The sequence below is a fragment of the Sturnira hondurensis genome, unplaced genomic scaffold (assembly GCF_014824575.4).
Source record: "Sturnira hondurensis isolate 20B ecotype Veracruz unplaced genomic scaffold, ASM1482457v3 Scaffold0024400, whole genome shotgun sequence".
Classification (NCBI taxonomy): domain Eukaryota; kingdom Metazoa; phylum Chordata; class Mammalia; order Chiroptera; family Phyllostomidae; genus Sturnira; species Sturnira hondurensis.
Genome location: NW_028097031.1, coordinates 7,969 through 35,201, shown reverse-complemented (window position 1 = coordinate 35,201; position 27,233 = coordinate 7,969). Strand labels below are relative to the sequence as shown.

Genomic DNA, 27,233 nt, shown 5'->3' with positions numbered 1-27,233 from the left:
CACATATTTCTTTTAAAAATATAAAAACTGGCAAGGTGCAAGAGACAATTATTTTCAAAGTCGATTCTGATGCTGCTTCCAAAGCATCAGTACTTCAACTAACGTCGTAAAAACTGTGCACTCAGACTGCACGTTAGCAAACACCGCAGGTGGTTTCTGTGGTGCTAATAAAAAGGACTTGGCCATTCAGACTTGAAGCGGTTTGGAAAAAACACACTTTCAATGCCAGGTATACACCGATTACCTGTATGTTTTCGAAGATGCTCTTTAAAATGTCCGAAGTGGTCAAACTGTTTCTCACAGTACTGACATATGTGGATTTTTTTCCCAGTTCTTTGCTTCTTACTGACCCCACCTTCCTCAAGGTGGTAACAACTGAGGTGCTGTTTCCAGGCGCTCTCCCGGAGGTACCTTTTATTGCATATTTCACACTTGAAACTCTCAGTGGAGTGTGATTTCATGTGCTCCTTAAAATGGTAAAACAATTTAAATGAACGGTTACATTTCTCACAATGGAACAAGTCCTTCACATGTGACAGCTGAAGTTCCACAATTTCAATACCTTCTACCTGTTTGCTTGTGGGGTCAGACGCACAGCCGTCTTCTTTCACCTGCCCTTTCCTGTCACCTTGACGGTACTTGCTGGTAATATCTGCCAGCAGGGCCAGAGCGGAATCGTCGGAGGAAGGCACGCTCTGAACGTACTCCACGGTCTGCTTGGCCGGAGCCACGCCCTCCTCCAGCGCCTCCACGCCCTCCTCTTCCACTTCGATGGTGCCTTCCGCGATCTCCACCTCGATTTCAACGGGTTCCGATTCCACAGATGGCAATGACTCGGTGATGACATTTGACGTTTCTGCGATCTTTCTTTTTTTGGCCTCGCTTTTTCCTGTGGTAGGTTCCTCCAGTGGAGTGGAGTTTTCTTTGTTCCTGAAATACATAATGTATGGATTCAAAAACTGGTGTGATCAATCAAAACCCCAGTAGGCTTTTTTGGAAAAACTGATTACCTGACTGGAAAATTTATACGGAGAGGTAGGAAAGAAGACTGGCGGGCTCACACTACCCAACTTCGAGACTGACTGACAAGCACAGTGAGTCAGGACGTGTGACATCAGTGACAGGACACACGCAAAGGTTAGTGGAACAGAAACAGACTCACATTTGACCCAGCCAAGTGGCTTTTGAAAAAAGGTCCCAAGGTAATTTAATAAAGGAGATCAGCCCGGGCTGGTGTGGCTCAGTGGACTGAGTGCCAGCCTGCCAACTAAAGGGTCGCCAGTTTGAGTCCCAGTCAGAACACAAGCCTGGGTTGTGGCCAGGTCACCAGCAGGGGGCATGCGAGAGGCTACCACACACTGATGTTGCTCTCTTTCTCCCTTCCTTCACCTGTCTCTAAAAATAAATACATAAAATATTTTAAAAAGAGAAAAAAATCATCTTTTTAATGTGGTGCTTGTTATCTATATAGGAAAAACAAGCTTTAACTGTTATCCTTGCATCATATACCAAAAAATTCAAAATGGTGCACATTAAGCATAAAAACCAAAGCTTCGCCCTGGCTGGTGTAGCTCAGTGGATTGAGCACAGGCCTGCGAACCACACGATTGCGGTTCGATTCCCAGTAAGGGCACATACCTGGGTTGCAGGCCTGTTCCCGGTTCCTGGCAGGGGACGCACGAGAGGCAACCATACATTGATATTTCTCTCCCTCTATCCTTCCCTTCCCCTCTAAAGATAAATAAAATAAAATAAATAAATAAAAATGAAAATAAAAATAAAAACCAAAGCTTCTACAGGAAAACAGGAGAAAATGTTCATAATATTAGGTTACTAAAAGATTTATTAAATAGCATACAAAAAAGAAAAACCCCAATAGCAAAAACTGGTAAAGTGCATTTCATGCAAATTAAAAACTTATGCCCTTTGAAATACAGTTAACAGAAGTCAAGTCACAGGCTGGAAGAAAATATCTAAAAATGTATTTTTAAAGGTCTTCTATAGAGAAGGTAAAAAGAATCCTAACAATTTAACAAACTCGGGAAGAGAAGACAACTGTCGGGAGACAGCTCTCCTGTGTTCCCACCCGTCCCGCAAACCAAGGGCGCTGGTCCCGGACTGTCTTCTTAGGGGCATCTGTACAGAGCCAGCTGTGTGGGGAGACAGATGGCGGCTCCCTCTGAAGAGGAGGAAGGCTTTGCTTACTGCCCAGTAATGTCCCCTCTGGGACAAAGGTCACGGCGCAGGTTTGCTTCTAGCCCAGTACGAAAGATTTGGGTTTCCTAACCTGGAGATTCTTCTGCTGAGATGTGAACCAACCCCGCACAGGGCATTCACCCGAGCCCTCTACGTCCCGCTGTGGGGCCTGCGAGAGAAGGGGGAGCCGGAGCCGGCACACACAGGAGACACATGCTTGCTGGGCAGAGAGCAACCAAGTCCTTTCTTTCTGACCTACAAGCCATGCCTTCTATCAGCACCCATGGGACTGCGGCAGGCTGACTTGTCACCTTGCAAGGAAGGTAAGACCTCTGCTCCCTCACAGTTCTTGCCATGTTTTCTGGAGCAGGAAGGAGGGAGCCTCATGGAGCAACGGACTGAACGGTCGGAAGTCCACTGGAGCTGGCACCCAACGCACCGAACAAACTGTATGACTGACTAACCAATAACTGCACCCCCACCCCGCCAACTGCCCATTGCTGAGTTTACCAAAAAGATATGGTAAAGTCCTGAAGCCTGTGAATGTGACCTCATTTGGGGTCTTAGAAGACGCAATCACGTCCAGATGGGGTCATCAGATGGGGCCCACTCTAATCCCACCGTGCCCTCACAAGGGGAGGACATTAGGACACAGAGGAGAAAGCTACCCTATGGGGATAAAGGCAGAGACTGGACTCTCCCTGCCACAAGGGGCCCCCAGGGCAGCCAGAAGCTAGGAAGGGCAGGGCTACCCTTGCCCTCTAGAGGCTTTTGAAAAACACAGCCCTGTCTTCGCCTTGATGTAGAACTTCCAGCCTGAGAACTGTGAGATGTAAATTTCTGCTGTCAAACCACAGGTAACACTCTGTTACAGCAACCCCGAAAGGAAACAACTCCCAATGAGGAACACTAGGAAGGTGGTTGCAGGGTGAGTGCTGGGCAGCAAGTTCAAGGACACCTGCAGACAGGTGCCTGGTTGTGCAAACTCTCCTGTGGTGTGGGGGTGGGGCAGGGCTTCCCAGCCAAGCTGTCTTTCAGCCCGAAGGCCACCCCACCCTACCAACCAACCTAACATCTGCACGACTGCTAATGTCCATGGTGAGGGTGTGGAGACAGATTTCGTCCCTCCAAAGACAAGTTACTGTGACACGCACATAATGCAAGTGTGGCAGAAGAAGTTCACAGCGCTACTCCCAGAACCCAGCTGGGTCACTCGGGGCGCTGCACAGGCCCACCTGGATGGAGATGAGGGGCACTGTGAGGCTTATTCAGGAAGACCAGTGCACTGGGCCACCTCCGGGCTCACTCCCTCCTGCAGCCTGCCGTCCGCCATGACCACCTTAGAACCACTTGGAGACGACCATAAAAAGTCTGAGTTTTTTGCAGTGGGTCCTGGCTGCCCTAAGGGTGCTCTGGGGCTCTTGGGGAAACACACTCCTATAATGAGTAAGAGATTTCCTGCCCAGTTGGGTTTAAAGGCTGATGAAGATGAGTCACTGGGGAATGAAAAAAGAATCCCAGACAACATAAATTTCTGGGATCAAGCCCGGTGAAAAGCCCCCAACCTTCATGTGAAACCAGGCAAAAGCCTAAGATGCCACCCTGACAACAGGGCAGCACACGCCCACAATCCAGGGACATGGTTTCAAAAAGCCTCCACTGCGCAGGAGTGGAGCGCAGGTCCAGGCTGAGTGAACCAAAAGCAGTGAAGCTCAGGGTCCAACTGGAAAGCCAGGTGGACAGGGCTGCGGAATCCCGGGTGCCCGACACCGAAATCGACGGTGCCCGTCAGGGTGGCCGTGCTGCAGACACTGCAGGGGTGTGGGCTGGAGCTCCGTGCAGCTCCCGCGCAGGCTGCAGCCACAGCAGATGTGCCTCACGCACTGCAGCCCAGCTCTCCCTCCACACCTCCTCCTCTCCTGCCTTCCCCTTCCCGGGCCCTCTCCCTTGGCTTCGCCTGCTTGGGAGGACAGTTAGGGGTGGAGCCAAGGTCTCCCTGTTCCCATGGGCACAGTGGGGACTCCATATACCTGTCCCAGAATGCTGACAGAAACTCAGCAATGACAGGGACTCATGCTTTCAGGGCTTTGCTAGATTCAGGTGTTTAACTTGCCCTCCCATCAGGTTCCATGGAGAGGAGACACTCAAGTTGCACTGCTGGGGTCTGGGCAAGGCTCACAGCGGCCAGGGGCTGTCCTGACCCCGTGGGAGGGACTGACCCTATATGCTGTCGTTGCCTTGACAACTGAATGTACAGTAGCAGCATTTGTACTTCCCCATCCTCCAAGTACCCGAAATGGATCACCCCCACGGGAAAGAGCCGCACGTGCAAAAGAGCTACAGGCACTACCTCCCCTGCCACCGGCCACCAGTAGCTGGGTCAGGACAAGGCACAAGTGTCCCATCTTATGCTGCCTGCAGTTTACACTCTACTGATGCCACCCTGCTGACTGGCCAGCAGGAAGTGCACTGGCCAAGGCTCTGCCGGCAGCGCCACCGCACTTCCGCCAGACCAGCAGGGGCTGCCGAGAGCCCCACAAAGCCAGGGCCTGCCCACCACATCAAGTTTGGGGGGCTGTGCAGCTGGATTCACAACACTCAAACCCTCTAGCAATGAAAGAAAAACTGCCCCTCCTCCCCACCAGAAACAAGGCCCAGCAAGCAGCGACCTCTGGGTGCCGGGAACATACGTGCCCCCCTTAGGCACTCTCCTTTCTTCTTCACGGCAGTTAGTCTGCAGACCAGCATAGTTTAGGGGGCTCCAGACAACAGGCTGCACTGGCAGCTGTCCATCAAGCTGCGGTACATTTTCCAGCCCTGGGGCCCCACAACCTGAACCCCCCTGTGAGCTGCAGATCTCTGAGATGGCTGCTTCGGCACATCAGAGCTTCTGACAAAAGGGGGCGCCTGCACCCAAAGGTGTTCCTTGGATTTCAGACTTGCCATTCCCTAACGCAGCTCCCAGGTGCGCTCCCTTTGATGAGAAAGGACTAGCCTGCTGGGCTCCTGTTGAAACCAATGCCTAACAGAGACTTCGAGGGCCCCCAGCCTGACGCTGCCATCAGGAGTGCACCAACTAGGGCTGGTGACCGGCAAGGTGGGACGTGCCTGACCAGTCTCACTTATCACAGTGTAGTCAGAGGAACAGCTAGCTGGCCTCCCGGCTGTGACATGAGAAAATGGTAGCGCCCTCACTTCGCTGCCCAAAGGAAACCATGGGGTGGAGGGGGTTTTGACTCACCAACGGTTTAGCTAAGCCGAGGGCTGATGGTGCTCACTGGCTGCCGCAGATTTCAACCTGAGCACCAACGACGCAAAAAGCAGACGTGGATGGGGTTGCTCTACACGGGAGCAGAGCTCAAGGCTGTCTCCACAGCTCTGGACAACATCCTCCACGTTACTACTGACCTGCGCTGCTGCTGACAGCCTAGCTAACCGAAAGACCTGGAAGTCCTGGCAGATTCCAGACATCTGTCTTTGGTCCACGGCCACAGAAACGAGTAACACTGGCTGACCCGACTTCTTGGGTCACTGGCCCAGAGGCCCACCAAGGGCCTGCTCTCTAACGACACTAGTCAGAACCACGATGCCTCTGAGGCCCACCCCGCCAGGCTTCCACCACCAACACCTGCAGCTGACGTTTCTGAACACGGTGACGCATGCACCGCCACAAACAGATGTAGAGCCTGCCGTGCACGTCAGACCTGTACCTGCCCAAGGCTGGCCTGTCGGCTTCATGGTGAAGGAGGCCACTTCGCACCAGCACTGTCCCCAAATGTTCCTGGGACTTCTGACTCTATCTCCCCCACCTCCTCCTTGTGCAAATAAGGAGTAAACAGTCTGGTCACTAAACTCAGCTGTCCACAGAAAGAGATCTTCTCTTCTCCGGTGCTTCCTCGGTAATGATCAAGACAGAAAAGGTGGGAAGCTGCATAAACTCACTTGGAAATTTAGGATTCTGCCTGACCATTCTTAAACACGATCCTTCTCTTCCCCGCAGTGGCAACCCCAGCGCAGCCTAGGTCAGTGCCCCTTCCAGGCGGGAGCCTGGTCAGAAGCAGGCCTAGCAGTTCAAACTTAATTCTGGTTCAGCCGCCTGGATCCTCTTAGTGACCTGGCTTCATCTGAGATCCTAAGAATGACGACTGCATATACTGCTTGCCAAGTACACTTACTTGCTGGTCCCCATGAGCCAAAGGGGGAGACACAGTCGGTCTCTAAGTTTTATAAGGACGCCTCTGCCCCGGGCCATTAGGGGTAAGAGGTCTGGGTAGGAAGAGATGCCCGGAACAGAGATGAAGCCATGGCTACTGGCAGGGCGCACACAGCACTGTGCAGAGCCGGGAAAGCAACAACCCTGGCACCAGAGAGAGAACATCTCAGACTCGGGGGGGCAGGGATGAAGGAACATGAACAGTCTCTGTCCTTCAGAAGTGCCCAGGCCTTTCCCCAGGTGGGAAAATGCTGGTGCGGCTCTCCTTGACCATGGTAAGAGTTTGAAATTGTCTGCCAGGTGTGCCGTCTGTCGCCACGGGCTCTGACTGCAATCTGAGCACCGGTTCCCTCAACTTCACCAAGAAGTATTTTGGAACAGCAGGGGGGTGGCCCAGCTCCTGCCTGGCCCATGTGAAGCACCAGGTTTGTCCCACTACCGTTCCCGGAGCTAAAGCTCAATCTGCAAGGTCAATGATTGACTGCCACTCAGCAGACATTCAGGTGACGAACAGGGCACTGACCTGGCCACCTTTGGACAGTCCCTCCAAAACAAGGTCTAGATCAAGTCATTCTAACTGAGCCCGGAGAGGGGAGGCCACACTGGAGACCATGTCCACCTGCCTCTGACCGATGAAGGTCCCGCTCTGGGGCACAGACACTAGTGAACCACACTTTCTTTCAAAACACCCATGGGACTGAAGGCCAATATTGAGTCCCTTCCCTGCCAACACTGTGACAACTTACAACTCAGGGGTGGGTGGGAGAGACCGGCAGCGTCCAAGGAAAGACCACTGGTGGATCAGTTCAGTTCTCGACGACTGTGGAGACCTCTCCAAAACGAGGCTCCCCCTGGTTACCTGGGGGAGCTCTCTGGAGTCACAACTGACTTGTCATCGATGCATGCACCACAGGTAGTTTTCCCCCAAAACTTTTATTTGGGAGTCACCCAAACAAAAAGGTGGTACGAACTCCATGCTCAATGTAAGTCGATGCGATCAATGGCATCACTTGGGCTGTGCAAGGCACTTGTGTCAGCCTCGATCACTAGCCAGTGTTACTCAAGATGATGGACTTGCCTTTGACTTCCTCCCTACAGGCCACTATGGAGACTGTGCAATTGCTAAAACATCTTGCTATTCTTAGGTTAATGCGTAGGGCTAAGTTGAAAGCTCAATCCAGAAACTCCAGGAGAGAGCCACCTGGCTTTCCAGGGACTTGCTCGGCTGGCTGAGTCTAGGCTTTAGGGGAATAGGTGCAAGGTCAAGCCCAGTGTGGCCACACCCTGCCGTTTGCAGTTCTGTAGACAGTTGCCTGAATTTAGTCCAGTGTGAGAAGAGTTGAATGCACGAGGTCCCAGGGTGGTATATCCACGGGAAATTCACCAGAAGCTGAATTAACGGAGAAACAAGGACACTGCTGGCGGTCAATCCCACAAGGGTCCCTGATGTCTCTCGTGCCTCGCAAACAAAGACACTGACAGCCTGTTGTCCTGCAGCATCACTTCAAGGGTGCTGGTACAGCAAACAGCCTCAGAAGACAGAGGACAGAGCCTGTCTTCCTCCACAGAGGAGGGCAGCTTCACCGACTGACAGGGAGTTGAAGACAGCGACCCTCTGGGGCAGAGGCTGGGCAGGTTTGCCTGCAGCTCATTACAGAAGCTCTGGATTTCCTACCACTCCGAGTTCTCAACTGTGACGCAAACCACTGTGAGTCTAGCACACACTTAGGTCACTATGCCACCCCTGTGGAATGCGGGGGCAGGGGAAAAGAAAAATTGATACAGATGTGAGGTTCATGCTGTGAGGAAAATAAAAAGTCCTTCTCTTGGACTCGGGAGTCTCATGTCTTTCGGCAGCATCCATAAAACTTAGTTTGCAAATAGGATAAAATCTCAGACCCTTCACAGTTCTTGACAAACACCCAATTTTAAAAATGGGCAAAAGATGTGGACATCGCACCAAAGATAAAGAGATAGTAAAAAGCACACACACGCACACACACACACAACATCATCGGTCCCTGGGGAAGTGCGGATTACAGCCACTGCACACATATAAGGCCGGCAGCAAGGCAGAGCCTCAAGTCCCCGCGTCACCACACCATGGACTAGGCGCAGGGCCACAGAGACCGCCACTCACACACACACTGCAGGCGGGAACGTAAAGTGGCACAGCACTTTGGAAGACAGTGTGGCACTTTTAAAAAACTAAACACAGCTCCCGTACAACCCAGGTGCTCCACTCCTAGGTCGAAAACACACGTCCAAAGAACTGCACACAAACGTCACAGCCACGTCATCTGTAAACGCCGGAACCCGGAGACCACCTCGGCGTTCATCAACAGGCGGCACACGCGCACAGCTGGAACGGGACTCAGCAACAAGATGGGACAGACACCACCACCCACCACACACAACGCTCTCTAAAACACAATGCAGAGTGGAAACAGTCAAACCTGAGGAGTGCGCAATGACAGCGTCCATTTCCACGACGGTGGGTCTGTGCTGCCTGAGGCTAGTGATCCGGCTCCACTGCAGAGTCATGAGGAAAGTTAGGGTGTCGAACACACTCCTATGTCTCCACTGTGGGGGTGGTCACACCACTGTGCACAGCCAACAGAATTCGGAGCTCCGCACTGAAGATGTGCCAATTACACTGCATGCGAATTATACCTCACTAGGCTGGGAGGGAAAGTCTATAAGGCAACTGCTGCTTTTCCGACCAGTAACAGCAACCTTCTCATTTAAATAAACAATGATGCAATTCCAACAAAGCAAAACAAAGTCCTAGTATTTTTTCAGTGTCATTCAAAAAGTTTACCTTCTATTCCAAAAATATTCGCATACTGCGTATGTGAAAAAAGAACCTTATTCACCTTCAGTATCTGAAAGTTATAATCTTCTCAATAAAGAGCTGCCTTAACTAGTTGATTTAACCATAACTAAAATTGTATTCTTAAATTTTATTATTATAAACAGCTAATATGTAATACTGTTGTCTTATTTAAAAAAAAAAACTCTTCAGAGGATAATGCATGCCTAACTAGTTCAAGAAACAGTCAACATGTGACTGTATTTAAACAGAAAAGCACTAATGACTGTAATAACTACAAGAATTCCAGTCTTATATTAATACTCCTCCAAAAGGTTCTAAACAGGACTAGGAAAACAGCCGTGGCCAGTGTGCTCACCTTCCACTCCCAACGACCATTCACAAGCACTCAATTAAACACCTCCCAAACCCAGCCTAGAGCGCACTGCACTGTTGTGCTGCCGAGGACTCCCTCTGTAGGACTCCCTCTGTCGCTCCCTGCCAGGTACAGCCAAGGGATCACACAGAATGAACACTTTTTTCGGAACATTCTCATTGAAGACTGCACCACGAATGTGGGGTTGCCACATATACAGAGCCATATATCTAAATACTGCCACACACCCCTCAGTCTACCCACTTGGAGAAGATGAGACCTGATCAGCTGTGTGCCCGCATGACACCTGTCTCACCCCCGCATCTCAGCTCTCCCCGCCAGAGGAACGGTCTGCCTTAATCAGCACGCACCCAGCCACACACTGATGCACACTTGCTGCACACTTGTGTGCCAGGCACGCAGCAGCAGAGTACGGACATACCACCCTTGGTCAGAAAAGTTTAATCTTCAACTGTCGCCAAACTAATTACAGCTCATGAAAAAAAATGATATTTATGAATGACTATAGTTCAATGGTTTTTTAGAGTTATTCAAAATCATATCTTTAGACTAAACCACATCAGTGAGCCAGACTAAATTACTTTGTCCCATGTGAAACTGACTTTACCAAGCTTCCTTTTAACATTATGCCAACAGCCTACACCGAGGACCACCGTAAGAAACAGAGCTGGGAGACAACAGCAATTTACATCTCACAGTACCATACGCCAGACACCATGCTAAGCTCTTTACATACATCGATTCATTTAACCCTTACAAATAACTTTACGCAGAAGTACCACTATTATTCCCACTCGACAGATCAGGAGACTGAGCTGCCAACAGGAGGCTAACTTCAACACAGACACATGTGCACACACACACGGTGGTGGAGCTGGGACAGTACCCAGGCAGCCTGACTCCAGAGAATGGCTGTCCTGAGTCACTAGGGAAAAACAGTGGAGTCTTTTAATGTCTAATACTTCATATGAGAAATTTTGTGTTTTAGTAATAACTGCATAGGAATGGCTCTTAAGCAATGAATATGTTCTCAAATTATAACCATGAATAAAACAACTGAGTGTTTTTCCCTTTGTCATTGCACTAGGTGCTTCAGAACTCAAAGCTACCACGTGGTCCACCTAGCAAGTATGCAGTTAACTGAGTGCTTACCTGACTTCAAGAGCTTTGATAGCTTCTAGCATTTGCAGAAACTCTGCTGCTTTCCACACATCATTGGCTTCTTCTTCTCCTTGTATCATTAATTTTGCAGTATATGTGAACTCGATTAAATGACTAAAGGCCATTTTACTAACACCTGCAAAAAAAGATGTGCATTAGCATGCATTTATGTTGATTCAAATCTTATAACATTTAGGGGGGAAATGTTTGGAACCTGATTGGTCCTTGTTACTTATAAAGATTAGTTCCTGGCAGAATTCACATTATGAGCACAATATTATTATAGCTACGTTCCAGCACTAACTAGCAAATGACTTTAAGACCATTCCCACAGACTCCCATGGCCCTTACAGAAGAGTAAAACCTGTCACTCAAACAGATGAGCTGGCTCACTAGTCCATGTCCGATATTCTGTGACACCAGCCAGGGAGCCCTGCATCAATTCAACTCCAAAATTGCTGCTGGCTTTCTGCAGCTTAGCAAGTCAAGTTCAGTATCACTCTGTCTTTTACTTCTAGGTTCTTCACATTGTTTTCCTACTTCTCACTATCTTCCCTTCCACATTTTAAACACACTACACTGATTCTCAAGTCCATTCATTCCCTAAGAGACTCCTCGCCTTCATTAACACCTGCCCTCTTTCCTGAATCCTTAATCACTCTATCTCTGTACCCATCCTGCAACCCTTGAAGGCCCAATTCTAATGCCACATCTTTAATGAAACCTTCTTTAATGCTGCTCCCACGCTGCACTCTGTACCTGGTCTGATACGAGGTATCACCTCTTGACTACAAGCTCCTTGAGGTACCTCACAGTACCTGACACAACGCTTCCGAAATGCAGGCAGGACACAAAGTAGAAATAAATGCTAAAATCACTTTTAAAAACTAAATTCTATGATTCCAACTTTTCTTCAAAAGTTTTGTGTTTAAATTCTGGCCCAAAAGGATACCCTATCTCCCTGTGTTCTTCAATGCTATATATCATTAGTCTGCCAACGCAAGGCTAAAAATGCTATTAATAGGAACAAGGCGAAAACTACGAAATTTTCTAATATTAAGAAATGCCCAAGTCCACACTACACACAACATACATGACTGCACACACAAAAACCCGCTGTTTATGTCCTTCCCACCTGACGCGCCTCCGCGCAGCCTCAGGGCCACAGAGAAAACCCCGGTGGAGCACCCAGCAGCCCTGCTTGTTAAAGGGACACCATTCAGGGAGGCAGAGCGTCCAAGTTTTAGCTCAGTCCCAGCTCTCCAAGACCTGGCTAGCTTAGGACAAATCAAGACCCCTAAGCCTCAGCAGACTCTTTTCAAAATGTATAAAAGCAAGCTTGATAATGGGAAAGACCATAAAAATATAATGCAATATGACCATGTTACATGCTTCCAAAAAGCAAACTAAAAATAACTGGATTCACTGAAGGCTAGTTTAATTTGGGTTTGCTAAACCTTTCTTTCCCCCTGGTTGTCTTCTGACCACGTTAGTCTTTATTATATATGAAAATAGCCCAAGGGATGGGCAATCATATTGTTCTGGGTTTTTTAATTTTTGAGGTCATTCAAAGTACAGCAAATGTCCTTTTGAAACACAATGCGTAAAATTTTCCTATAATGGAATGAAATTTTGACTGTTAATAGAACATTATTTAATGTTTTAAACATGAAATATACACATCCGTATCACAATACTAAATACTTTACAAGTACTAACTCATTCCCTATGATAACCCTATGAAGTACTTACTATCATAATCTCCATTTCACAGAAGAGGAAATTAAGTCACAGAGAAGTTTGGCAACTTACCCCAAGCCACAGTCAAGTGAAAATAAAACCAGGATCAGACTTCCAGTCAAGATGGCAGCACAGGCAGACATGGCCCGCCTCTTTGCACAACCACATCAAAATTACAACTAAAATACAGAACCACCATCACTGGGAACCAACAGAAATCGAGTTGAATGGCAGTCTGACAACTATGAAATTAAAGAAACGACATCCATCCAGACTGGCAGGAGGGGCAAAGATGTGGAACAGGCTGGTCCCACACCCACACTCTGTGGATAAAAACTCAGGAGGGACATCTCAGAGGCAAGGCCCCCCCAGTACAGGGTTCTAGTACCAGCAAGACACATCCCCACAGCTTCTGGCTGCAAAAACCACCAGAATTTGAGTAGGTGGAAGAAACTGCTGGAGCCCCAAGCAGTTCCCCTCAGAGAACCCACACACGGACTCATCTACTCAGATTCACTCCCCCTGAGCTCTGGCAACAGAGAGGTAGCTTGAGGGACACCAGCAGCAAGCAGGGGGAGGCTGAAGTGTCTGGCATCAAGGTGAGCAGAGTCCATCTTCCAGACCTTCTCCCATCCCAGAGTCGGCAAGCTGGTGCCACATCTGAGACTCCACCACCCTGGCTAACACTGTTTGACCCACCTTGGAGATCCCCAGAGACTCTGCCCCATAAAACTTACAGGCCCACCCAAGCTGCCTTTCCATATAAATGGCTGGTCTTGGCTCATGCTTCACAACTTCCAAAATCCTTTTAAACAAGCAACAGCTGGCCTCAGCCAGCCCCAGGCCCAGCACTAAGAGAAGCCTAGATTCATAGCTTGGCTTTACCTGGGAATCTCCAAGCACAGCACAAGTAGCGGCCATCTCAGATTGCTTTATAACTCAGGCAGGGTGGCGTCAGGCAAAACACAGTGGGGGGCTGAGTCTGGACTCCACCACACAGGAAACCCCAAAACCAACGTGCCCAGTGGACAGCTACAGACCACACCGGAGCACCACCACCCTGCCCCTGCACAGCTGATCCTCCACAGAGGGCAGAGGTTGGTGGTAAGTGGTCACAGCCAGTCCCTTGCAGCTGACCCACCTGGGTCAATCCCTCCCATTGATCTGCCAACAGAAACCAGAAACTAAGGCTCAACTACAAGAGGAGGGTGCACTCAGCCCACATGAAGGGCCAGCCTCGAGTACACAGCTTGGCTGATAGGGAAGGCTGTGTGCCACTGGGCCCTACAGGACACGCACTATTACATAAGGCCACACACTTCCTAGACAAAGCAGCTCCACCTAATACAAACACACACAAGGTGGCTGCCAAAGTGAGGAGATAAAGCAACATGGCCCAAATGAAAGGACAGATCAAAACTCCAGAAAAGAGCTAAACAAAATGGAGATAAGCAATCTATTAGATGCAGAGTTCAAAACACTGGTTATAAGGATGATCAAGGAACTTAGTGAGAATCTCACCAGTATAAAAAAGATCCAGTCAGAAACAAAGGATATACCAATTGAAATAAAGAACAATTTACAGGGAAACAACAGTAGAGTGGATGAAGCCAAGCATCAAATCAATGATTTGGAACATAAGAAAGCAAAAAGCAACCAATCAGAACAAGAAGAAAAAAGAATCCAAAAAAAATGAGGACAGTGTCAGCAGCCTTTAGGACAACTTCAAGAGGCCCAACATTCACTTCATAGGGTGCCAGAAGGAAAAGAAAAAGAGCAAGAAATTGAAAATCTATCTGAAAGAATGATGAAAAAAACTTCCCTAATTTGGTGAAGGAAATAGACATGCAAGTGCAGGAAACACAGAGTCCCAAAAAAGGTGGATAGAGAGAGACCCACTCTAAAACACATCAGAATTAAAATGTCAAAGGCTAAAGATAAATAGATGAGGGGGTTGTGGGAGAATGGGTGAGACATAAGGGATTTACAAGGTAGTTACAGATATCCACAGGGATGCAAAAGGGAGCAGCCAAAGAACTTACACGCATGACTTTGGGACACGAGCAAGGGTGGGGGTATTGCCTGAGGGAGTGGGGGGTGCTGGGTGGAGATGGGCAAAGGGGGAAAATCAGGATAACTGTAATACCATAACCAATAAAATATAAAAAATATATACGTCAAATAAAAAGAAAAATACTAGGATCAAACAGATGGCCCAATTCCAAAGTCTATGATGAAGATTTTCAAATAGAATGGCTGAAAATGTTCCTGCTGGGAGGAGTCTGAATGCCCATGGTATTTCATTCACTATAGGCCCAGAATCTCATATGTATAATCCCAAAGTCCTCCAATCTCTTAAATCCAGTTTTCTCATAAATTTGGGAGCAAAATTTATCTGAACTAAGGCTATTTATAATCTTTATCCCTGTTAAGAGTAAACAGTAGCCCTGGCTGGTGTGGCTCAATGGACTGAGTGCCAGTTTGTGAACTGAATGATCGCTGGTTCCATTCCCAGTAAGGGCACATGCCTAAATTGCGGGCCAGGTCCCCAGTTGGGGGCATGTGATAGGCAACTGATCACTAGATCTCTCACATATCCATGTTTCTCTCCTCTTTCTTTCTCCCTCCCTTCCCCTCTCTTTAAAATAAATAAAATTTTAAAAGAGAGTAAACAGTGAGGTGCCACACTGCTGAAACATTACCAGGTCACAGTGTGGCCTCGGACCCCACTGGGAGCGTTCCGTGAGACACACACTGCGTCACTGCAGCACACTCTAAACACCTGTCGCTTCAAGGAACTGCTGGCCTCCAGGATTTACATACGTGCACTCTGTCCCTGATTTTAGCTCACCAGTCACCTGCAGACTTAATAGAAGCAGGGGCTAGTCCCCATGTGCCGAGGTTTTGGGTTTGATCTGGGTCAGGGCACACACAAGAGTCAATGAATGCACGAGTGGGCAGAACAATAGATTTTTTGTTTTCTCTCTAAAATAAATAATAAGTATATACACACATTTAATGCTCCTCTGCCTATGGAGTAGTGTATTATCTACTCCGTGTCACTCTAATGAACTTGCACTTTAAACTCACACACACACACACACACCCCTGCCCATAGGTCCCTGATCTCCAGATCAAAATTGGGATGGGAAACTTTTTACAAGCACCCCTGGTGCTTCTTATGTGGCCAGGCCCACAATGGTTGCAGGACTAAACTTCTCCGAGTAATTAGCTAACTTGAACCAACCTGGTAACCCCGGCCCAGGGAAGCAAGGCAGTGGCCGATGATGGATGGCGTGAAAACACTTTATTCTCTATCAGGACAAGTTTGGTAACTTTCAACTCTCAGCCCATTTTCTCATCAATCCCTTACTTCTTTTGTAATAGAAGTGTGCTATAGAATACAATTTTTCTAAACAAGTATCTAAGGAAAATGTTACACCTTAATCTAGTCTTTTCTCCCAGAGAAAGAAACAAAGGGGAAGAATTCTGAAATTCCTCTAGTCTTAGGGAATTCCCCCAATTAGTGAAAACTCCCACTCAAAAAGCACGTGCCTGAATACGGACTTGGGTGTCCTGACCTTGACAGTAAGGGCTCAAGTTTGACACGACTGCAGAGTTGCTGGGAGAGAGAACACTAGGTGCCATGGACGTGGCTGCAGGAGGAACAGAGAAAGAACGGGCTTAGAAAATTGGAGGCTCAGGTTAGAAGGCTGTGTTCCGAACAAAGAAATGAATGTTCACTGGAGATTTTATGTGGTGTGAATTCAAGTCACAAGCCTCAAAGCAACTGGCTTTGGGGACAAGAATTTTATCTGAAAGGTGAACCTATGGTTCTAACCAGAGGTAACTTACTTCACTAGGGACATAGAAAACAGGGAGAGACGTAGCTCAATTTGCATCTAGTGACAAGTGGTACAGAGCACATTCGAAGCGAAATTTCTTTTGCAAGCATATTGTTTGCTTTTACAACACCCTATGAAGCGGTGGTTCTCAACAATGGCTACACAATGAAATGGTTCCGGGGCACCACTGCCCTAACTTCGCTGTACACAGGAATCGTCTAAGGGCCTTATACTGATCCTGTAGGCCTAGGGTGGAGCCCAAGAGTCTACACCTCCAACAGGCTCCCAGGTGCTGTCTGTTACCACCAGTCCTCAGACCACACCCTGAATAACAAAGACCTAGACAACTTTTAAATACAGACCCTTGGATGCTCACCCTCAGAGACAGCGCTACCCGATCTGGAGACACAGCCTGGGCACTGGTACTTGCAAAAGCTCCCCTGGTGTTTCTAATTTGCCACTAAGGACCAGAGCCATCACTACAGGTCCTTATTCCTATTTTACAGAATTTGGGGGGGGGTCCCAGTTTTAGCTAAGATGGAGAAAGCACACGCTATCCTATCTTCCCCGTTGATTACAACTACAAATCCTGGGGAAAATACATAAAGTAAATAAACAAGGACTTTGAAAAATAAATGGAAGCAAGCAAATTGGAGAGAGAAACCAAATCTCAAAGAGCAGGGAGTTCCCTGGGTTTTCTCTTTCCCTTCACGCATCCCAGCTCAGACCCCAGGATGGCCCGAGTCCCAGGACTCTGTGGCAGGTGCAGGGAGAAGCAGCTGCAGGACAAACTCCTTTGGGCTAGAGAGCCGGAGAAGGAGGAGAGTTTGTGTGGAGGGTGAGGGGAAAATACTGTGTTTATTCCTCTGTCTCCGCCCTCCCTAAAGGCAAGCCCTGGTTCTGAAGCTGCACACCCGGGACTGGCCACCGAGCAAGCTCCTCCAGTTGGAGAGCAAGTCCTTCTCTCTGACCGAGAGCTAGGAGAGAGACCGCGGCATCAAGAGCACGAAGAGAATCCCTGTTCTTCCGTTCTCTCCCTCTTCTCTCCCTGTTGTGTACAAGTAGATCCCATGGTGGGGAGTGGAGACAGCACAGGGCAGCTAAAACCCCAGAATTTCAGCTGGGAGCTCGTGTGCAGAGACCAGAGAGGTCTAGAGAAAGGCCTTCTCAATCCGCACACAGACTCAAGCTTACTGCCGAGCCCCACGCAGGTGGAACTGACCTGTGGGAACGCAGCAAAGGCTTTGACAACTACACCCTGGCACGAACTGCCCCCAGGTCAGCACACCTGGGGCACAGGCAGCACCACACAGGTTTTGAAAATGAAACTGGCACTGGACCCACAGCCTAGGTAAGGCAGCCTGACCCTAAGCAAGTTGATGACCTCCTAAAATAAACCAAAATCAATACAACAAAAGCATTCTCCAGAACACCCAGAGTGTGATGACCTAATATTTAAAACATCCATGACAGGGCCCAAATCACTTACTTATTTTCAGATTAAAAAAAGAAAGCCAACATGCCCAAGTGCTGCCAGGACTACAATTCAGGTTTCCCAGTGACACACTCAGGGCCTTCCTGGTGGCCAGGTGAGCGCAGTACATCGCAGAGCAATCCCACCGTTAGCAGGTTAAGACGACACTGAGCCAAACTAATTTTTTAAACCTGAATCTGGCAAATAACAAAAACAGAAAGTGCTCTTACCTTTTACTTTCTTATGGGTCTACAGTTTAAACACCAAAGGCTTGCATGTGCTCTGCCACGAGGACACAGCGGGCAGAGGCACCGCCAAGTCCACAAGACACACCGAGGAGACAGGTCTTCGGGAGCGAAGACCCCGGTTCTCCGGCAGTTCGGCAGTCCTTGCCGCACCAGCAATCCGCACTCCAGCCTGGCCACTACCTTTCTGACTTTTTAAGAGTCTGCTCCGGAGTCAACTCCTCTCTTCGATCTTTCCCATCTCTCTAAGGTAGACCAACCGCCCGTTCTCCCTCCTCAGGGACGCCGTTCTACAGTAAAAGTCTCTGCCACACTTTCTGCACTCCTTTACCTGTTGCTTCTCCATGATTAAATTTGCAAATTTGTAAAGGGTTGTCTTATTCATCAATTCTTCATTTCATCAGTGTAGCATAGTACATAAACTATAAATATTCAACTGACAAATAGCCCCAGTTTATCAAGCTTTGACAATCCACTAAACACTATGCCAGGCACTCTGCACGTTGTTTCAATTAATCAAGCCTAATAACCTACTTTTCAGATGAGGAGGCTAGTATGCAATTAAGGTAAAGTAACCTGCCTGGGGCCACACAGTACCTCAGGTGGGTAAATGCATGAAACCTTACCTTGCACTGCAATGCCACCCAGGCAGCAAGACCCCCCCCCCTCAGTAAGCTCTGTGGACTCCCATCCCGCCTGCGTGCTGCCCGTCAGCCAGCCAGCAGATAACCCACCCTCGGACAGAGCAGGTGGAATGCTAGGTAGACTGGGATGTGCTAACAGAAAAGGATGCTCTTAACTTTTTACGTTTTCTTTACTCCCCAGGCACAAAAAATTTTCCAAGGGAATAGTGTTTCTAGGCAACCCATTCACAACAAAGAGTATATACGTGGTAAAAGAGATACAAAACCAAAACTCAGAAAGCCCCCAAAGAAGCTAAAACTCGGTATTTATGTAGACAAGCTGATTTATTTCCTAGTTCTAAACTATGACTCCCTTGCTAGTGGGCAACTTCGGGCAAGTAACCTTTGGAGCCTGTTCCCTGGTGTATTAATTGGAAAAACACCACTTACTTCAAGGGTTCACTGCTGTGAGCCTCGGGAAATGCACAGACCATGTAGCACAACACCTAGTGGCTGACAGGCCATTATCACAGAAAAGCCCAGCACGTACAGAAGATCACTTACAATCACAAAACTGTATCTGGTGGCTAACCCCTTCTATCCCCGACCATCTAAAGCCACGACGACTTCTGAAAGCTGGTTCAGTTCATCTTTAGCCCTTTCCACACCTCAGCAGCCCCTCCGCACCAAGCCACTCACACCTGTACCTCTGCTAGGAGAGGCCTCTCCACTACCCTTCAGCACGCGCAATCCGAAACACAAGCCCACTGAACAGAGATGGGACTTCACTGTAATGTTTTCAAAAGATGGCAAGTGACTGTGGGTTTTAGCAGTGGAAAGGGCTCTTTTCAGAGACCAGCACCTACCACCTAACGGAGTTTTTCCTGGCAGGTCACTGCACCAAGCACTTGACTGAAAGTAAGAATTCTCAGGTGTCAAAAGAACGATTTATTCAGTCACCTCACAGAACCCCTGATGCCTGTGTCCCATGGTGTCTTACTAATTAACTGCCTAAAACCTCATCAACCATACTGTTTGCTAAGCAGTTTTATTTCAAACAAGTATTTACCTTCGATCTCCACCAAAGGTTCCTGAGTAAACTCCTGAAAGAATTTGTAGAAGAACTTACTGCAAGCAGCCAGAACAGCCTTGTGGGCCTTAAAATGGTGACCTAGACAGAAAGAAAATAAAACCATACATAATCACAAACACCAAATATAAAGCAAGAAAGCAACTTAGAAAATTACATGAAGTAAATCTTTATAATGTAATTATACAACTACAGAAATTACTGAACTAAAGTCAGAATATTCCTGGCAGCTGTCTCGACAAATTTTAATCTCAATGAGCCCCAAAGCCAGACCTTTACCTAAAGGCCAGTTTACAATACTTCAGGAAGCAGGAGCCTCCTGCCACTTAAACAGTGAAAGGCATATCCTAGTCAGTGGAAACTACTCAATATAAACACCACCCAGAAGGTTACAGATCATTTGGAGAGGGGGGCGGAGCTACAGGACAGGCATGAAGCTGCACGTGTTTGCTATGAGAAACATTTGAATATGCCTAATATTTGGAAGAAGCGTATTTTCACTAGACTGAAAAGACGCCCAAGCTGGGTTTGCCTCCATCATAATGACAACACCCAAGATGGACAAAGACCCCACTTTGCTTTAAGGGTTTCCAAAGGGGGTGGGTATCAGTGTTGCAGAGGATCCTCTTAGTCTCCAAGACCATTTGAGAAACGGGGGGCGGGGGGGGGGGCGGGGGGAGTCAACCTTCCCACATGACTTCTGTGGAATACTCAAAGCAGCTTACCCAGAGAAGCCCATTAANAAACGGGGGGCGGGGGGGGGGGGCGGGGGGAGTCAACCTTCCCACATGACTTCTGTGGAATACTCAAAGCAGCTTACCCAGAGAAGCCCATTAACCAAACATTTAGAGACGTCCTCACTGTCCCCACCCCATAATCCTGCACTCAGGTGTGCAATGGGAAAACTTCCAGGAGTTAAAACGCCACGGTTCAGTTCAAATCGTCACTGCCCGCCAACGAGCCTCTGCAGGCCGCCGGTCCATGTGAGCTGCACTGACAAGCGCCCTCGGGCCCAGCACGCACTTTCCGCAGACTCTGATAGGGAGCTCCGAGGAGACGGGAAGAGGGAGGTGAGAACCGAAGCCCCAAACCCGCTCGAGCCCACCACCCCACCCACCGTCGACAATCAGGGTGATGTCAGTAAACCGGTCCTGCTCTCGCTGTTCATTCAACCGGTCCAGAATCATTTTGTGATGCTCCGGGAACTCCTGAAGGCAGTCCATCGTCTCTTCGGCCTCCATGGCCGGCGGGTTGCTCTACAAAAGAGGAGCATGATAATGTACACCCATGAGCTTGGGCTGTGGAACAGAACCCCGAAAGCAGAAAACAACAAAAACCAACACCCCAGCAACGTGAAAAGAAAGGGGGAGGGGGAGGCGAGAGGAAGGCGAGAGAAGAAAGGCGAGCCGCCAAGGGCCGGAGTGGCGGCCGCAGGACTCCGAGCCTGACCTAATTGGAGTCGGGAGACGCGCGCTGGAGCGGGGTGGGCGCCGCTCCGGAGGCTCCGGGTGCCCGGGCGCGCAAGTCCGGCAGGGGCCCGGCCGACAGCCGCCGGGGCCCTCTAACGGCCCGCCAAACCTTTCTGCGCGGCCCTGGCTCCCGCCGCCGCGGAACCCGGTCCGGCCCGCGGCCCACAACGACTCCCGGGTCGCCTCTGCCTCCCCGACCCCCCCCTCTCCTCCCCCGCCCCGACCGGGCCGGCACTCACTCAAGGAAGGAGGAGCGGCCCGGGCCTGTGCGTCACTTACGTCCACGTAAAGCGTCACTGCGTCAGACTTCGGCTGACGCGGCTGCCTGAGAGCGCAGACTGCCGAAGGACGGGCCACGCACCCAGCGGCGGGGAGGGGCCAACCGTGGGGACTTGGGGCTCGGCGCCGCGAGGTCGCGCGCGCGCGCTCAAGCAGGGAATCGGGCTGCTGTGGGTTGGGTGGGGGCTGGGCCGGTGCAGGGCCTGCCGGGGCCGCGGCGGCGATCTCCACTCTCCACCCACTCCGGCCCGATTGCGGGCTTGCGCGCTCCGACCAGGGTTCAGGATCCACCCGCCACGCGCACCCGCAGGACTTTTATGCGGCTGCTCCCTAGCCCCGCCCCTCCCCGCCCCCTTCTTCCTCAGCTCAGGATCGACCCGCCTTACCTAACTCGGAATCCTCCCTCGCTCCTCTACGTCCCTCAAAGCCTCTCCTGCCCTGCTCTGCTCTCCCCTCCCGGGGCGGAACTCGCCCCACACCTTTCCCTACCCCTAAACAGCGCCTCGCCCTCCATGTCTGCGTGAGTGCCGGGTGCTCCTTCCGCTCAGGTCCGGCCGGCGCACGTGCGCTTGCTCCGAGACCCGGGGGCCGTGGCGCGGGCTGGGCGACCACGGGCGCGAGCACGTCCGGCCGCCAGGGATCGTCTTCCCGGGTGCCCGCCCTCTCCATGCTTTGCGGCCAGCACGTGGGTGCTGGGCTCTGGACCCGGTGGATGAGGTGCTATTACTTACACGTGATGCGGTTACTACGGCTTAACACCCTACTCACTACACTGCCGCATTTAATGAGGCCAGTGACCGATTATCAACCTCAAGTGATTGGCTCCATTCATTCGGGGGAGAAAATGTTTTTAAGGAAAATGGGATAGTTGACATTTATTTTCTCAAAGAGAGAAGGGGGTGGGAATTAGGGAAGAACTGACATAGTGAAGTGAATGTAACCGTTATTCCAACACACATTAATTGAGAGTCAATGCTGATAGGCAGTGCTTTCAAGGACTGAAAAATCCGGTGGTGAACAAGGCTTATGGGGTTTCTGCCTTCTGATTTTTGGTCTGATAGACATCTCAAATAGTTAATTGCCTGGGGGCTGACTTTTGAGTATTATGAGATGGGAAGAACAATGTAATCTGGGGTCAGGGAAAGCTAGTGACCTTGAAGAAGCACCCTGAACCCTTAGCCAGGGCACAGACTATAAGGTTACCTGAACTGGAAGAATGTGGCTGAGACAGACCCACAGGGGCCTTGCAGACACTTAACGATGTAAGATTTTTCGTACACTGACAAAGGGAAGCCTTGAAGATTGAGCAGAGTGGTGACTTCATGAGATTAACCTGTTCGAGTGAGAATTCGAGACCGAATATGGAGAATAGATGAGACAAGATGCGAGAGTAGAGACCATCTGGGAGGCTGTTAGTAACCTAGATGGAAGCATGGTGGCAAAGGGATTAGAGAACTATGGAATCTAGTGATAGAGCCAGTGTTGACAGGAAGGTATGCCATAGGTACTGAATGTGCCACCGTGAATACACTCGTGATGAGAGGAGAACAATCACGGACGGCTCTTAGGGTTCCGGCATAAGCAGGTTGATTGTCGGTACCGTAACCAAAGTAGGGAGTACACATGGAGGAACCGATTGGAGACAGAGGAATGGAGAGGGGAGGGGAGGGGTAGTTAAGGACACAACTGAATGGAGATAATGTCAACAAGTCACTATATACAAACTTGAATAGAAAGTCTAGGTGAGAGAACTATCCTTAAAGCTTTTGAGCATAAAGTGGGTTTTGAAGCCATGAATATAGATGAGATTGTTTAAGGAAAATATGCAGGGATAATAGACTAGCAGCTTATAGGTTGAATTGGACTACTGGTATTTTACTATAATTATTGTCATTATTCACACAGCTTTAAAATTTTTTTTATTTATTTTTAGAGAGGGGAAGAGGGAGAATGAGAGAAACATCGATCGGCTGCCTCTCTTGCAGCCTTAACTAGGGACCTGGCTTGCAACCCAGGCATGAGCCCTGACCGGGAATGGAACTGCGACCCTTTGGTTCACAGGCTGACACTCAATCCACTGAGCCACACCAGCCAGGGCCACACAGTGTTTTTTGGTTTTTGTTGTTTTTTTTTTTTACGTTGAAGAAACTATGCATAGAAATAGGCTTTTTAGAAATTCAAGCATATAGGGCTACTTTTCTTTAAATGGAGACCGCCCTCTCCCTATGGGGTGTGAGCTATTCGTTTACCACAGCCTCCATCTAATGTCTAACATCTTAGGCCTGGATTACATTATTCTTTTTTTAGTTTCCTTGTTTCTAAAGCATTGGAGTTTGAACTCTTGGTCTAGAGTCAGAACAGAAAAGGGTGTAGGATTTTATCCCTGAGAAGTTCCAGTGTGTGTGGGTTGCGTGGGAGAGGAAGAACCTGAAAGGGCGGCACGGCAGCTGGAGAAAGGAGGAAAACCAGAGGAATGTAACATTAAGGTCAACGTTTCAGAAGAGAGGGTGGGAAGAGCAGTGCCGACAACGCCAGGTGGTTGAGTGAAGTGAAGGTGGGGAGCGAGCCGTTAGAATCAGCATTCTGTCCGTCTTCGGTAGAATACTTTAGTAAGAACAGTTTTAGCTGTGGGGGAGGGGAGGGTGAAAATTCTACATCCAAATAAGTCAACGACTGATTAGGAAAAGAAACTGAGGTAACAGTGACAGGACTCTGGTCCGGGAATGAGGGAGGAGAGGAGTGCCTGTAGAGGGCCATGGGTCGAGGCAGTTTGAGTTTGGTTTTGGATGGGAGGGAGAGACTCACGCAATCTAAATGCTGAAAGATGGGTCCAGCAGAGGGAGGTGGTGGAAATATAAGACAAAACGGGGGCTAAATTTACAAGAAAAAAAAAAGAGACTAGAGAAGACGAAGTTAAGAGAGTAGGTGAGTGAATCAGCCTTAGACAGGAGGAAGGACATCGACTTTTATTGAAAGGATTAATGGATTGGATGCGTTGAGGCAGGGGTCCCCAACCTTTTTGGCACCAGGGGCCACTGTCATGGGAGGTATTTTTCTCACAGACCAGGGCTGGGTGGCAGGGGATGGTTTCAGGACGATGCAGACACATTGCACTCAAGCTCACTTTCTGCTGTGCAGCCTGGCCCCAAACAGACTACTGACCAGTTCCAGTCTGTGGCCCAGGGGCTGGGGCCCCTGCTCCTAGGAGGGTGGATTTGTTTTTAAGAAGTTGAGAAAACTCTAACTGAAAAAAAAATCTATTCTCTCTGTGAAATAGGTGGCCAGATTATCCCCTATAATCCAAGATTAGGGGAAGAGGGGTGCGTGTGTGTGTTGGGGAGGGGACATTTGAGATCAGAAAAGGTATTAGTTATTTAAGCTTGTGTAACCAATTGCCACAAAATGTAGTGGCTTAATACATTGTTATTATTATTATGTCATAGTTTCTGTGGGTCAGAAGTGTGGATGTCACTTAGCCGGGTTTTCAGGGTCTTTCACAAGGTTCCAATCAAGATGTCAGCTGAGACCACCGTTGTCTCAAGGCTCAGCTGAGGCGAGACCTGCTTCCGAGGCCAAGTCTGTGATTGTTGAGAAGGCTCAGTTCCTCCTGGGCTGTTGGACTGAGGACTTCAGTTTCCGGTGTAGGCTCTCCCTCCATGTGTGGTTCCCTGTAGGGGCTGAGAGCCAGAGTCCATCATAAAGAGCAAGTGACAGAGCAAGAGAAAGTGGGCAAGACAGAAGCCAGAGTCTTTTTGCGACCTAACCGGAGAAGTGACCTTCCCTCACATTCGCTAACCCTCTCTGTTAGAAGCAAGTCACCAGACGCAGCCCACAGTCAATGGCACAAACGCTAGGAGGCGTGACCATTGGGAGCAGTCTTAGGAGCTGCCCACCACAGAACAGGGGAGAAGGCTTGCAGTGGGTCCCGGACACAGTCACATCCCAGGAGCATCAACAGGGTCAGTAGGAGTCGGCGGCCAAGAGTTTATGCGATAGCAGTCTGCGGATGTGTGATTGCCTTCAGAAGCATTCAGTAATCAGGCACCTACAAGGGCAGGCAACAGAAAAAGGAAGTTAGTGTTAAAACAAAGGCCCCTGTGGTGCAAGTTATTTTTTTAAAATATTTTATTTATTTATTTTTAGAGAGGGGGGGAGGGAAAGAGAAAGAGTGGGAGAGAAACACCAATGTGTGGTTGCCTCTCATGTGTCCTCCACTGGGGACCTGGCCCGCAACCCAAGCATGTGCCCTGACTGAGAATCGAACCTGCAACCCTTTGGTTCGCAGCCTGCGCTCAATCCACTGAGCTACACCAACCAGGGCAAAGTTATTTAAAAATTTAATTTATTAGGGTGACATTGGGTGATAAGGTTACATAGGTCTCCAGTATACAGTTCTATGATACATTATCCGTATGTTGCACTGTGTGCCCACCACCCAGAGTCAGAGCTCCTTCCATCACCGTGTATCTGACTCCCTTTACCTTTACTACCCCCCCAGACCTTCCCTCTGGTCTCTGCCATTCTGTTCCCTGCATCTATGAGTTTTTGTTTGCTTTTCTTGTTTGTTCATTTGTTGCTTTCAGTTTTACATCCCACTTATGAGTGAAATCATACGGTTCTTCTGTGGCACAGATTTTGTGTCTGTTAATAATAACCAGGTTTATAGTTGTTCTCTTGGGTTCATATGGATCCTTCAAACTTAAGGAGGATTGACAAGTAGTTCTGGCTACCTTGGTGGTGTCCTTTTGTATTTTTCAAGGCAACATTGGGAAGGAGATGGTGTGGTGGTTGAGTTTGATTTGAAAGGTAGCTGGGGGTGAAGTCTTCCTTCAGCTTTGTAGCCAGGTGACTTTGGGCAGATGGTTTCCCTTCATTGAACTGCACCCCTCCCCTTTCCAGCAGCGTTGCTGTGGGAAGCAAAGGAGGTGACACATGGGAAGCAAAGGAGGTGACACGCAGGCAGCATGTGGGTTGGTCCCCGACCTGCAGTAAGCTTTCAGCGATGGTGCTCTTTGTTACGCCCCAGAGTAACGTTCATATTGCTACTGTTTAGAATTTTTAAAAAAACATTTATAGATTAAAATTGAGATCTTTGTGACTGCCTAAAGGAACCGAAAATGGAGGATGTCCCCCATGAGTCCAGAGACAGCAAACTGGAAAAAGATTTAACAAGGCCAGATTTTTTGTAGGGGGCACGCAATATCTTAGATATGCGGCAAATAAGAAACTGACCAAATGACTAGGGCTACTACTCAGGCTGGGAGTGGTACTCCAAGACAATTACTTGGTTGCCTCCAGCCCGGATGGGGACTCGTGTGGCAGTTAACAATAGCTGGCTCGGGACCTCCAGGTCAGGGGGTTACTCAGTCACCTTGTGGGTCTGGGCAAGAAGGCAGGACAGCTGGCCAGGGAGCAAAAGTCCCCAAAGACAGCAGGCTAAGCGGGAGGTGACACACCAGGTCCAGAGTGTCCTTTTCAGCATTTTTCTCTCAAGAGGCTGAGAGTTCAAATTCAGCTCCGGTCCCATCTTGGCACCGCAACAGCTTGTATTGACATCCAGTTGTGGGGAAGGTCACTATCCTCCTAGACGTTGGAGAGACCCCGGAATGTTGAGACCCCAGATCAAAGGGTCCTTTAGATCCGAGCACAGCTGGGGCTTTTAGCTTACTTCATTTTGTGTTATTTTATT

The 27,233-nt window shown here is 49.1% G+C and overlaps 1 protein-coding gene across 8 annotated transcripts in view; it reads right to left on the bottom strand.

The window, feature by feature from the left end:
• The window catches only part of ZNF131 (zinc finger protein 131), a 31,536-nt gene extending 9,391 nt beyond the window's left edge, over window positions 1-22,145 (bottom strand). Inside the window, exons 1-6 of one of the 8 annotated variants that reach the window (XM_037038475.1) lie at window positions 21,931-22,145; window positions 20,914-21,052; window positions 19,776-19,877; window positions 10,771-10,915; window positions 570-930; window positions 245-467 (exon numbers count right to left, since the gene is read on the bottom strand). In XM_037038475.1, coding sequence (XP_036894370.1) covers window positions 245-467; window positions 570-930; window positions 10,771-10,915; window positions 19,776-19,877; window positions 20,914-21,037 — 955 coding nt within the window. In that variant the 5' untranslated portion in view covers window positions 21,038-21,052; window positions 21,931-22,145. Of the gene's footprint in view, window positions 1-244; window positions 931-10,770; window positions 10,916-13,256; window positions 13,287-19,775; window positions 19,878-20,913; window positions 21,053-21,245; window positions 21,450-21,504; window positions 21,866-21,930 lie in introns of those variants that run through there. The other 7 variants (XM_037038470.1, XM_037038473.1, XM_037038474.1 and 4 more) reach the window with 7 other exon arrangements.
• Between the last annotated feature and the right edge of the window lie 5,088 nt (window positions 22,146-27,233).